We start from the raw sequence: 13,740 nt of genomic DNA, 5'->3' as shown, positions 1-13,740 counted from the left end.
ATTAAGCCCCCTTGACGTTGATACGGATGCTGGTTTTCTGGCCTTGCCCATCGAAACAACGCAAAGCAGTGAACTTGTCTGCTAGTGTTGAATCTATAGGTTTTCTCTCCGATTAGTGACTTTTCCACATAGAAAACGTGTGCGTGTGCGTGAGCGTCCCTTTTTTTTGTTTACATTAACTGTCGAGACTATACCTACCCTCTTCGCGTAACAAATTGTCGCAGCACCTCCATCTTCCTAATTTACATATTCTTCTGCCCATATCTCCGTAAAGCACAAAGGCTTTCCCCCTTTCCATCTCATTCCATCAAGTAAGCGATTATACACTGCTTTTCAATAAAGTCTAAAGAGCTCTCCTTTCTCTCTCTCTCTCTCTCAACAAGCATTCTTGCGTCGGTGTGACGATTTCGAGTTGAAGTAAAATTTCACGACCATCACATCGGCCGGCGCATTGGGTACTTCCCTGTAACAAAAGCATGTCGCCCAGGGCCTAACTTACTGGTTGTGTGGTGAAGTCGCTAGGAAGCGCACCGGCCCCTCTCCAAGAGCTTCAGCGGACGAATGTACACATATTTGCAAACTCCCAAAATTTAGTGAAAATGCTGTCCGAAACCGAAACTACCTCTTTGCGAACGAAGCCAAATAATTGCTAGTTGGCATTTAGAAAACACGGTAAGTAATCACTCCCAATTTTTTTATTCGTGCGCATCATTAATAAGTTCACAGGTAGTTCACAACCAGTAAAAACAAAAGATTTATGTAAGCGCGCTTGTTTTACTAAATCCGGCGCGGACCAGTACAAGTGCGCGTTGTTGTAGGCCACGTTGTGCCAAACCGTGTGTATTCGTCCGCGCACTGATGCACGAGACTAAAAAGCCACCTAAACATCGCCCAATGTTAGCGATGTAAGCATGTTTCATGTTGGCTACCTTGTGCTTCCGAGCAAAACTAGCGCTACTAGCGCCTTGGTGTACCCAGAAATTCCCTAGTCAAGTTGACGAGAGTGACGAGAGGCCGAGTTAAAACTTGAAGTTAGAGGCACTTGATGGCGTGTCTTTTTTAAAGATTTTGTGTATCTGTGTCATGCTTTGTTGTGTTACCTCGCGAGTGTTCGCTTAGAAGTGACTGAGATTGCTAAGGCTACCAGCAGCCTCAATTACGACGTCATCGACTCTGCTGTCAGTTTGGATGAAGTGCGAAAGACAGGAACAGAAAAGGCACGCATACAACCACACATACTGCGCTACGTGTGGGTTTATGTGTGCCTTTTCTGTCCCTGTGTTTCACGCTGCTCCCTTAAGTTATGTTGAACCAACTAGCCGACAAGTTCACTCTTCAAGGTATCAGTTGTGTTCCGATGTGTGCCTTTTCTGTCCCTGTCTTTCGCGCTTAAGTTATGTTGAACCAACTAGCCAACAAGTTCACTCTTCAAGGTATCAGTTGTGTTCCGGTGTAAGCGCCTGGTGTAACTCAGTGCGCTCCAGGATGAGGGATTTGCCTTGTTAAGCTTCACCGCTGCACAGTGGCGTTATGCGAAGAAAACTAAACGTCACGCTGTGAACCTCTACCTCTTCGTGGCCGAGAAGGGTTCGCTGCCGCAAAGTGGTTGATAAAACATTTACGGCTTCGAAACAACTTAAATGAATCAGTCATATCTCATGAGACTGTCCGAGACGTGTGAATATTAAAGTTTACAGGCGTATTTTCGATTTGTAATAATGGATATATCGAGTTATTTCGCGATCCCCTTCGAATCCGATGTGTCCGACGGTCTTCAAGTGAGGTGAAACATGAGGCACTCGAGAGCGTGCGTTGCGTTAAAATGTCTGTGTATGCCCTGCTTTATGTTACCTCGCGAGTGTTCGCTTGAATTTATACAGATAGTTAAGACTATCAGCAGCGCTAAGAAATTAATCTACCATTGCGCATTTATTATTTGACCTGAAATGTAGCAGCTGGCGTTTGAAGTAGAAATCCGTAGCGGCGCCTCGTCGCAATTGTGCAGCAAGTTCACTATGCGATACGCTTCAGGCCACCTGATTCATTGGTATCTTGTAATAATCTCTGTTGGCATAATTAAGTTTCTCCATGACACTATTCCAAGCTATTCCAAGAAGTGGCTTGGTCTGTTCTCTAATGTAGAGGTTTGCTGCTAATTTGTTTGCGTGGCAGGTAGATGAATTGAAGAAACCTTTGCTATGCACAATTGCGCATTTATAGACGTTTGGGTGCTCGTACGGTGACTAGACACTGCGTGGGTGCATTTTTTGTAATTAAAGAAGACAAAGCATCAGGTAACGTATGTGGCAGTTACGATTTCCCTGCTGGTGGGCTTCGCTGCACAGCGAAGCGTCGATGCACAGTACATGCTCTCTGGCATAACACAGCTGCAATGCCATAAAGCTCACTATAGTGAATCTGTCATCTTGTAGCACGTATATATAATGTAAATATATAGTGCATTGAATCCAAGGGGCAGTGCAAGCATGGCGTAAACAAGCAGGGTACGAGTCAAAATATGGGCGGCGTGCACAGCACAAATTTCTTTGCGCTCCACAATGAAGGAATTGCTTTGTAAGTTTTACCGCTATACAGGGGTGTAATGCGACGAAAACTAAATGCCACGCTGTGAAGCTTGCTACCTGTGATTGCAATTAGTTGCCGGAAAGATGTATCGCCAGGTTGCTTCAGTGGCGCAAAGTGTTGTCTGGTCCGATACGTACACGTTTCACACGAGCAGGTTGATGAAAAATAAGTAATGGGAAAACTTTAACGGCTTCACAGCAGCTTTAGAACGAACAATTGTCTCGAGGGACAGTCCGAGACGCATGAATATTTTTTTATATATACTGAGTATGTGCAGCACAATGAAGCGAAGACAGGAGAAGACACATAAACGACATAGACTGGCTATGTCGTTTATGTGTCTCCTCTTGTCTTCGTTTCATTGAGCTCCACATACTCAGTATATATCGAGACATGTACCAACTATATTTAAGCTTCAGACAGGCATTTTATGCATTTTTAATTACGGGTATGTCGAACTATTTAGCGATGCCCTTTCATTCCGATGTATGCGAGTTTTACTGTATGTACACTTAGCCGGCAGTGTGCATTTGTAACACATTGGTCGGTTCAGTGAAGTATTATGTGGTGAGGAGCATTGATTTTCCTGGCGTAAACAAATACTTTTTTTTCATTATATGATATTTAGGAGATGTTGGTGCTTCTGTATACACCAGCTACTCCTTTTCACTGATGATAGGATATCGGTTATGAGGATGGCCTAGATCCATCACCACGATGCGTTCGGTAGGCACCGGGAACTCCACTGATCTGATGAGAAAAAAAGCAATTGCATCACTGCGCCTAGTAAACACATACTGTGCTCCAAGTAGGGAGGCCGGCTTCGGCGTGACGCTCGTTCGCGTGGTGGCTCGATCGCCACAAGCATTCGTTTAAAACAAGCAATAATATTGATTATTTGGCGACTATCACGGAATATTGGAGCCAGACGTTTTTCTATGGCACCTTTTGGGAAAAGCTGGCTTTTCTGGAACCACAAAACAAGGCCCAAACAGCAGCTCATATGAATATATAGCTCCGATCATGTCTCAACGTCTCGCACGCACGCACGTAGAGCCACGGGACTAGGCTAGGTACATCTCGCTTGGAATTTCCTAGGGACAGCACCAAAAAGTGGTCTGGCAACGCGGGCATGTTTTGGTGGCTTTTTAGTCGCAACCGATTTTTTTAATACTTTTTAACGGCGATAAAGCTTCGTGGGCCGTGTAACTTTAGTTTCGATTGAAGCTTTCGGGAGATGTCTCACTCACATTCGCCGCTGCATGCTGCAATCGACATTTTTCTGCTTTACGGCTCTCTGCGCTGAAGTACGGCAGCAATGAGCTGAAAAAGAACGTGGATACAGGTGTCTCGCCATTGCAAGTTGAATCAGCGCGCGACCACGGTCTACGGACTTTGCTTCGAGCTGCAAATCTGTCAAGGGACCTTTGGGCCAGCGAACGGAGAAACTTTGGTAGGGAGTGCCTAGTAAAAACCATGCACAAACAGGTGGAAATTTTAACTGTTATCATCCGGACCACCTGCACAGACAACCGTACACTAACACACGGCTTCACGCACCAAAACACAGCTGATGTTCTCTGAACAGCGTGTAGCTGGCTTAAGTTGGTAGATTAAAACTGATTACTACCGTCAAATATAGCGAGCATCTCAGGGTCTGGCAACGTTGGCAACGATCGTTTTGTTCCATCATGGCGGAACGCATGCGGTTATAGGTTTCAATGCATGGGCCCTATGGGGAGCTTTTCCTCTAGAGTCAGTATATTAACTCTATGCTTTTTAGTCGCTCCCTTCGTCCGCCCCCCTTGGCTGCCTTGGCAGTTCACTGCGTTGAATGCCTAATTCCTTAGATTAGACGTTGCATCTGTGGCTATTGCAGGCTACAAAAGCGACACTCAAGTGCTGTATAATACCTATTGCTTGTATATTGCGTAAATTTATGCACTACATTTGTGCGTGCAGTTCCGTATCCGCGCGCACGCACGCACGCTACCGCGCCGGTCTCTGCGTGTACCGACCTTCGACCGGAGCGCTTAATTTGTGGGCAAAAATAGCGCCAATAAAAAGAGACACCCGTGCCAAATGGTAGTAGGAATACTCCTCTCTCTATTCGCATCCATGTCGTCCGCCGTGCAGGCTTTCCGCGAGCGCACGTTCGTTATCGTCAAACCGGACGGCGTGCAGAGGGGCCTGATCGGCCGAGTAGTCAGCCGGTTTGAGAAGAATGGCTTCAAATTAGTGGCTATGAAGTTCCTTCAGGTTAGTAGAACGGTTTGCTCATAGATACCGACGCTGTAGTGGTAAACTGACCCAGCTAATTCCCCTCCGCATGATCGCATGCCCGGCGACTGTAATGCATGGTTTTGGATTGATCTTGCGTTTCCGTTCGGTGATTTTATCGTCCCTAAATTATCACTGTTTGTTCTGTTCGTTGTACACTAAGCCAATTAGTCGGAGAACAAGCAAAGCGGTACAAATGCGTTGCTAGTTTAGTTTAGGATATGTCGATGAGTACAGTCGTACACCGTTTTTTCACGTGTATCACAAGCTTAATTGTCGTTGTTCACATGAAAGGAAAAAAGCTTTTCCTCGGAGCTTGAGCGCACTGGGAAATACGAGATGTCGAAGCTAACGGCGGCTACGAGACCCCTGGTTCCGCGACTTCTGTCGGAAAAACGTATTAGGGCTGCGAGCTGCAACGAGATTAGCTGCCGCCCCCCTTAACCTCGTAATTATAGCACTGTCTTAGTAACAATGTATTATTACTATCGCATATTCCTTGGGCACCTAAACTATACTTGTGTCGCTGTTTCATAATCGACTTGCTTTCGCAATTGCAGGCTACCGAAGAAACGCTAAAAAAGCACTATGAAGAGCTCGCTCAACGCCCGTTTTTCCCCGCCCTCATACAATACATGCAGATGGGCCCCATTGTGATCATGGTAAGGTGTTCAAGATGTTCCATTAACTTTGAAAGTCCGCAATGTTCTTAAATTTCTCGTTGAGCAGTGGCATTCGTGGAATTGTGAAATACGTGCCTCCTTTATGAAATATTAAATAGTTCTGATTAAATTAATATTAATGAAAGGGAAAATTCTCATTCGCCAGCTTGTGGCACGTTTCCTTTTACAAGGGAAAAGTGCTGGTCAGGGTTTTGAGCTCCTGACCAAGCCGAAAAAGTCATCCATTGCGAATGTGGACTTCGGTTGTAGCTTCTTCGGCTTCATGCACCAAATGGGTAAATGGGATTTTTTTCATTTCATGAACCTTATGCCACCTTGTGGGATCTTGCAGAACCAATTGCATGATCGATGTTCGTATGGTTAAACTTGGACACAGTAGTGGAAAAATAATTTGTCATAAAGTGTGGTCATCATGTGTGCATTGAAATTATGATGCGGCAGCGAAGGTTAGAAGGAAGTTCTATGTCTAATTTTGGGCCTCCAATAGTATACAGTTCATGTACCGTTAATTAAATGTGAGAGTCCTCATTCTCAGCTTCACTTGATCCATAGGGTGAAGAAAAACAAAGCATTGCCTGCCACTGTCGCCGTAATTTGAACTCTTATCTCTGCGGCAATGTGTAGTTTAGAGCTGGGCACACTGACCGCCAAGTTATCGTGTAGCTTTTGGTGCTCGTGTGCTGCACAGACTGAATGTGGTGGCATTTGTGCATAATACGTTTTAGAGGCTCCATTGGGCGATATTGTACAGTCAGAAGCTTTATGACAGCATTAGTGTTGTCAATGAGAGCATTCTGGTTGTCACCTTACCACTAGAAAAAAAACCAGCTCTTCGAGAGAGAGAGGGGAGGGGATACTTATACAGGTGGTTGATTTATTTCAGAAAAAAAAATGCAATGTCATGTATTGTAATGTTTGCCTAGTGAGAAGTCAACATAATGTACTGTACCAAAAAAAACAGAGTTAATAACGAACTGTTTTTTTTTTTTTGGCATAAAAATAAATGCCATCTGCATATATGCTGTCCACTCGGGACAAAAGAACCCCCGCAATTTTTATTAGTACATGTCGTCCACAGCCAGGAGCCAGCTCTCGTTCTCAAGTTGTCTCCAGTATTTCAGAACAGACATTGACGTAATTCTCATTGCTTCGAAGTCGGATAATTTACGCTCATGATGCAAGAACGTAACCTCTGATGTTCCTTTTTTGCTCTAGTTAAATAATCGGTGTAACTGGAGGGATCAGTTCACGTTTTTATGGGCACAAGATAGAAATAGGTTGAAAATTGCGTGAGAGTTTTGGTGACTGATGAAAAATACTTGGTATCTTCGAAGTTTCTGAATTTAAGCTTATAAAATGGAAATAAGATAAATAATCGCGATACGATAAGCAAAAAACCGGCCAATGATGGCCGGTCTTAGGTGCGGACCGGCAACCGTCCCACTGTATACAAAACCGGCCCGGCTGGTCTAAAACGGGCAGGTGGCAACCCTAGACAGCAAGCATGTAGCTGTGTGCAGGGGCGTAGCCAAGGGGGGGGTTGGGGGGGTTCAAACCCCCTCCCCAAAATTTTTCAATTTTGCTTGCGTATATATACACACACACATACGAACGCACGCACGAACAAACATAAAGTATGGTTGAACCCCCCCCCCGAAAAAAATTTCTGGCTACGCCCCTGGCTGTGTGCACGCAGAGCATTCCAGTGAGTGGCTGGTGCTCTGTCTTGGTTTGTATGTTGACAAACATGTTACCCATTGAACTGCAAGGATTCATGTAGTGAAAGCAGCATTTGATGTGAACTTGCTTGACCTTGGTATCCTGTTTGTGTCAGGATACCAAGGTCAGTATCCTAACAGTAGAATTCCACAGCCAGTACCACTCGTCTGCTAGTGAATGATGCTGGTAGCGAAACCTGTGCAGTGCCTTTGGCACCATGTAGTGAAACTTCTTATATGTTTTGCTGCTAACAATACACGTAAAGAAGACCTGTTTCCAATAGTTGGTGTGGACAGAAAAGTAAACTGTCCTCGTATGCTTCTCCAGGTATGGGAAGGCAAGGACATTGTCAAAAGGGCACGAGATATCATTGGTGCCACTGATCCACTGAAGTCGAGCCCTGGTACCATACGAGGCGACTATGGAATTGCAACTGGAAGGTAAGAAGACTGTTTTGTCTTGCAAGATTCAACTACAGATAATATGAATGCCAGCTCACAGTTACACATGCTGACCCCATCACCCGCTGGTTTGAAGCACTTCCCATCCCAGAAGCTATAGCTGTGGCTTTTGCAGCCGCTTATATTAGGAGCCGACTGCCTTGTTTCAGCTGTCACACTTTTGTTGCCACTGACTGTGCGGGACAGCTTGAGTCATTCCTTTTTGCTGCTTTCATGGTTCTCTTGGGCATGCACCACGTACATATCACCGCCTACCACCCTTCTGAAAATGGCATGGTAGAGTGCTGCAGCTTATGGTCGCAGTTCAAAAACACTAGACGGCACTCACAGTAAGGATCTCAGTAGAATCATTAACTTCTGTCCACAAACATGCCACTTGGCATTCCACACCTACAAATCCTCTACAAAGGTGAGCACTGTTATGACGAGCATGTGGAAGATGACTGTGCTGACACTCAGTTTCACCACCACCTCAGCCCTCCTAGTGAGGAGGAAGGAGACAGCATGAAGTCTTTATGACATATGATAAAAAAAACCGATTGAATTCTGTGGGGATTGAGGCTTGCCCGTCGCCATTGCGCTGGTTTTTCGCCTGTTTCTGCCATTCCCATGTCCGATCATATGACGCTCCCCTCCTCCGCCGTCTTACGGCGCTGGGCGAGCGGGCCGTCGGCTCCTCTTTTGGGCTCGCTCGGACGGAACTCGCTAACGGTGCCTTGCGCCAGCGGCGAGCGCTTACCTTACGTTGTCCTTTTCCGAAAGCTAGGCTGAAGAGTGGTGCGGTGCATTCGCACGTGGTCATACTACGCCGAAACCATACTTATCGAAGCCAACGCGAGTGGAGTTTGCCCTCACTCGAGCGATCGGGCCATGTGGTCGCGGATCGTAAGAGTACGCAGCATAGTCGCGAGGGACCCGTTTTCCCTCGGCGGCGTGTCGCCGTGAGCCCTTTGCCCGCGGAGACGTGCTAGCGGCACCCTTTGTGTTGTATTTTCGCCCGTGGCGTGGTGAAGCCTGTTTGCTTCTCCCGCCAACTTTGGGAGCGGGCGTTGTACAGCGTTTGTGGTGTTGCCGCAGGCAATAAACTGTTGCGGATCTCGAGAGCAGTACTGTGTACTTGCCGCGTTGCGCTCGGCGCCTTTGCGCTCGAACGTACGTGTGCAGCGGCGCGCTAGTTCACGCGAGGCGACTGCAAACGCGGCCCTGTGGCTCGCTAAGTCCGAACCCACGCTAGTGGCCGTACTCCTGTGAGGTACGTGCACACTACAATTCACAGCGTTTCAAACTTCATATCTTTCCGTTCAGGTCCTGACACACGCAACCGTATAAAGTTGCACTAGTTTGTTTGAGTTTACTGTTGTACTAACAGTGCAACAGAGGCCATAAAGCAAGCCAAATGGTGCAAATTTGATACTAGATTGTTTGTTGCCTGCATAGTTTTGTCCGATTTCCTGCACTGCTATTACACTGTTGGAGAAGTATTTGAACTGTAAATGTTAAGCTTGTTTGCTTGGCTCTTGTCCATGACCTTACTTTTGCTTTCTGTAGCACACATACAGCAGCAGGCATCCAGCAGCTTCTCATTTGTGTTTCGTACTTTCTCCTAAGACACATACTAGGCCTTTGGATGGTAATTTCAGAGGCACACTGGTATTTAACGCTACAGCTTTGTTGAAGAGTGTAAGTCATCCACTAAATCTTAATATGTGTTTCTTAGTGTAGTGAAGAGCTAGTGGACAAATTGTGCTCAATCTGTTATGGCATTCCAGTTGCAGTATGCGCTTGCGAGTTCTGTCACTTGCCTCTATATAGACCTCGTGAGCTGGTATGGTGGCGCTACTGCTCTCACCCTCTATCGGGCTAGCGGCGCACTGTTAGGATTGTCGCCTACGGGCCCGTCTGCATGTTTCAAGGCGGCGGCTATGGTTGCGGCGGCCGCTGTTCTCCAAGAACGGCCACCGTAGTTCTTTTTTTTTTTCTGTCTGCATGTGCAAATACGCTGTGCTAACTTATGTGTATTTATGTTTTTCTTTCTGTCTCAAAAACCTCTCAAACTACAGCCGTTTAAAGCTGTAGCCGAAAAACCAGCAGGCAGCGACTCTTGTTAAAAAAAGCATTCCACAAAACTTCGTCCCCTATTCGCCTCAAGCCATTCGAGAAAGATAGATCCCTCTCAGACATTCTTTTCACTGAAAACCGAACTGCAAGCCCAACCAACAAAAAAAAATGAAAAGAAAAAGCCGACAAACCCAGCTGCTTGCGCCCGAAACAAGTTTTTTTCCATCCCTTGGGCAGCACGCGGGGAACAGTAGACTACCCCCCCCACACACACACACACCAACACGCTCACGAGTCACAACGTGCACACACACTTTACAGACAGTGAGACTGCAAGGCAGTGCAAGCGCCCATCAGCTCGTCACTGGTTGTCGTCTGCTAGGGAAGCGCATCGCCGCCAGCCCGCGCGTGAACGTGAGGACAAGACGCGACGATCGTCTGTTGTTCTGCGGTTTCCATAGGATTGAAATTGCAATAACGTGCGTTTCAAGAGGAGTTCTTGGTCGCTTGGTACGAAGTTGCACGCGAGTGGTCAGTGTGCGGTCTGAAAGAAGAATTGATGTGCGCGATGGAATCTTCCGACATTATTGGGAAATGCAGAGTGCAATCGAAAACCGTGGACTACGACGTACGAGTGGAGGTGAGCTTTTGATTTTTCAGTGCTCTACGTGTGCTGAGCCATACCGAACTGTTTTCGTTCCCAACGAAGAGGACGCGGCAAATTTGTGTCTGATTTCGCACCGGCTAACCCTGCTCGCCGCTCTGGCTGGCAAGAAATCACGCGTGAGAGCAGAAGACGCAGACAGGCACATTGCCCCTCTAGGTGGCCGTTGTTAGCCTGCTATCTTCCTATTTCTTTGTGACCTTGTAAGCTTGTGTGTACATTTAAAATAAATAATAAAAGGCGAAAAAAAAAACGCAGGAGAGTGGGGACTTAGGACGGAATTCGAAGCGTTGCTTACGCAGCCCCACACAGATGCGGTAGAGTTGTCTTTCATTTTCGTCCGACTTCAGAGGTAACCCGCAGAATTTTAAAGCTAGTTGCTTCCGAACGGTGTTCCTACAGCTGTTGTGCCAGCCATGCACGCAGAAGTACGAAAAAGTACCGGACTACTGCGACGTTTTTACGTCCTTTCGGCGAGGAGCCATGCGTTTCTACCGTGACTGCGGGCACGGGAGCAACAAACGACAATCCCAAGTTTTCAGCCGCGGCCGTCCGGTGGCGCTGCCTGTTCAGTTCAAAGCTGCAGCGCACTAGGCCTGTAAAGGTCTCACACTTTCAATTAGTAGTGCGTTCTTTTCTTGCTACTTTCTTCAATGTACTATGGGCTTCACATATATCACTATGAATATGTCTGAACTTGTTCAACTTTCCATATTACTGCAGTGCTGCTGTATTTAGTGAGAAATAACAATAATAAGAACCCTCTCTCTGCTAATTTCTTTTTTATAAAAATCATTAAAATGTAATAAAATGAATTTGGACAACTTTTCATGAACAGTTTAGGTTATTGTAAAAGTAGAAACTAATTTGTTATATTTTCTGTTGTATTATTGGCAATTTTTGTTGCTTTTTTTAGTTGCAGATATGCATGGCAGAGAGAGGCTGTATGATGTTTGAAGCTTTTAAGAATAAAAATGAATCATGCTTTTGTTGTCTTTTCGTGGGACGTCTTATTCCTGGTTCTACGGGGAAAAGAAGTCAGAGACGGGCTGGTGGCCAAGCAACTTTGCCGAGTCACGTCCAAGTAAAACAGGCCACAAGAGGCTCGTACGCTTGGATATGGCAACTACTAATTTGGAGCTCTTGACACGATGCCCTGGCGGTTTCCAACTGTAGTTGTTTACTCGGCCTAAAGAAACATCCGAAAACACCACAATCGCAACATTGAGAAAGTGAGGGTGTGGGGGTCGTTGCCACTACAGTAAACCAAGTGTTTGCTGCCATCCTTAAAACCTAAGGGAAAAACTTCCTTGCATTTCCACCAACTGCACTCAGAAAAAAATTTGTTTGCCGGGAAGCTGGTGTTTTCCACTAGAGCAGAATTTGTATCGAAAAGAAGTGAACCCCAAGCATACAAGGTGCTCAATGTTTCAATGGAACTCCCTGAGTGAGGGAGACTCGTCTTTGACATAAGAAGGCTGGCACAAACTGTATTGGTGTAGTTCAATTCTTAAATGGCAGATAGACAATGTTTATTGGCAACAGAGCTTCGGGTGTACCAGGAGACAATCTAAGCAGCTCCTTCTTACACATCAGAATCCACGCTTTTTCCGCTCATGTTGCAATAATGCGCCTTGGTGGGTTAGCTTGTGCAAGATGCACACTTATGGCGCATTGGGCTGGTCGTTTTCGAGCACTTCGGCAACGTGCGTCACGTTTATTAGCTGGTTAAGATCGATCATTCTGTACACATATACTAGTTCTTCCAAAGCACTGCACTCCAGCTCGGGGTGCTCTGAAGTGCTCTTATTTTTTACCTCTGAACGTGATCGAGATGTAGGAGAGCTCTGATTGTGTGGCTCTGTGCAGAACGGTTGATACATAGTTTGATTACATTACATACCGAATGTTTGGCTTCTAGCCTGAAATTAAAGCAAAAATAAAGTAGTAAATGTGTCCCAACCTTTTTGTCAACTTACGATGCAATTAATTTGTACTTTTAATTTCAGGAATGTTGTTCACGGCAGCGATTCCTTGGACAGCTCGAAGAGGGAAATCAACTTGTGGTTCAGCAGTGCTGAGGTCATACCTTGGCAGCAAGAGCTGGATGACTGGCTGAACAAGGAGAACTAAGGCATATTTGCTGTGACACTAACCATTTACCTCCCACACACAAGCTCTGACCCAAAGGTTGCGCGATTGAATCCTGGCCGCGGTGGCCGCATTTCGATGGAGGCGAAATGCTAGAGGCCCGTGTACTTAGATTTAGGTGCACATTAAAGAACACCAGGTGGCAAAAATTTCCGGAGCCCTCCACTACAGCGTCTCTCATAATCATTTTATGGTTTTGGTGTGCATACGAAATATATGTCCATGCAATTCGTATGCACAGGAAGCAAGACATATTTAGGTGTTCAAACTCTGCTACTTGTAGCAAGCGAACAAAGTCATGCTCCGGTGGGTCAATCATCATGCTAGCGGCGGACAAGGGAATTGCAGCGGTTTTGGATGCAAAGGAGGCTTGTCACGTGTGTTGCTCTTGTTCAGCTGCATGCCACTGTGGAATCTGGCCGTTCGCATTTCTTGTCTTTGTTTGGGTACAGCTGCCAGTAGGCGCCGCTACTGAATGCGCCTCTGTTGGCACATACTATATTTGTGACATTATCTGGTCACCCACGCACACCCGCGGTGATGCGAGTTTCCCCTCCTCTATAGTCTTGCTCTGTGACCAGAGAATAGCTGAGGTCGTCCACGGCAAAATGGCCTTATTTCGCTTAAGATGATCGGAGCAAGTACACATGCATCTCTTTCATGCACAGATGGTGCTGCAATACCGTAATACCATTTTCCACTCCAGTAATACTAGGAAATCTGAGTGCAAGCTGTGCTGGGAAGCCAGCTTTCTCCTATACTTAACTACAAAATTCTGTGTGTTCTTTAATGCATAATGTTAGTTTTGAATGCATTTTTAATTATGTTTACTTGTGCCAATTATCTAGAGCATACAAAGAAAAATCGGTAATTTGTGAATGTTTCTTCAAAAATAACTCGGGAGGTAAAGGTGTTAAGTGTATGAGTAATTTTTATACTTATGTTTCTGGTATTTAACATATTTAATTGTCTATTAGAGCACTGCTGCTTATTTCCACTTTTGTCGCATTTACATATTTTGAAACATTTCTTTTTTTGTTGTTATTCAGTTGTTGGAACCAATATTGTATTTTTTTTCTTCCATCTGAAGATTGTGCTCCTCTTCGGTGCCATTTATAAAAAGAATTGTGTGCAAATA

General features: G+C 45.7%; 1 protein-coding gene across 1 annotated transcript; it reads left to right on the top strand.

Annotated features, from left to right (window-relative positions):
* The first annotated feature begins 4,354 nt into the window (after window positions 1-4,354).
* On the top strand, window positions 4,355-13,740 carry LOC119383003 (nucleoside diphosphate kinase). Its single transcript, XM_037650957.2, has 4 exons — window positions 4,355-4,845; window positions 5,427-5,528; window positions 7,596-7,708; window positions 12,461-13,740. Exons 1-4 carry the CDS (start codon window positions 4,669-4,671, stop codon window positions 12,582-12,584), a joined length of 516 nt encoding a protein of 171 aa, XP_037506885.1. The 5' UTR covers window positions 4,355-4,668; the 3' UTR covers window positions 12,585-13,740.

This window comes from Rhipicephalus sanguineus, chromosome 2 (genome assembly GCF_013339695.2).
Source record: "Rhipicephalus sanguineus isolate Rsan-2018 chromosome 2, BIME_Rsan_1.4, whole genome shotgun sequence".
NCBI classification, from domain to species: domain Eukaryota; kingdom Metazoa; phylum Arthropoda; class Arachnida; order Ixodida; family Ixodidae; genus Rhipicephalus; species Rhipicephalus sanguineus.
The sequence above is the reverse complement of the archived record's forward strand: the minus strand, read 5'-3'. Positions and strand labels throughout refer to the sequence as shown.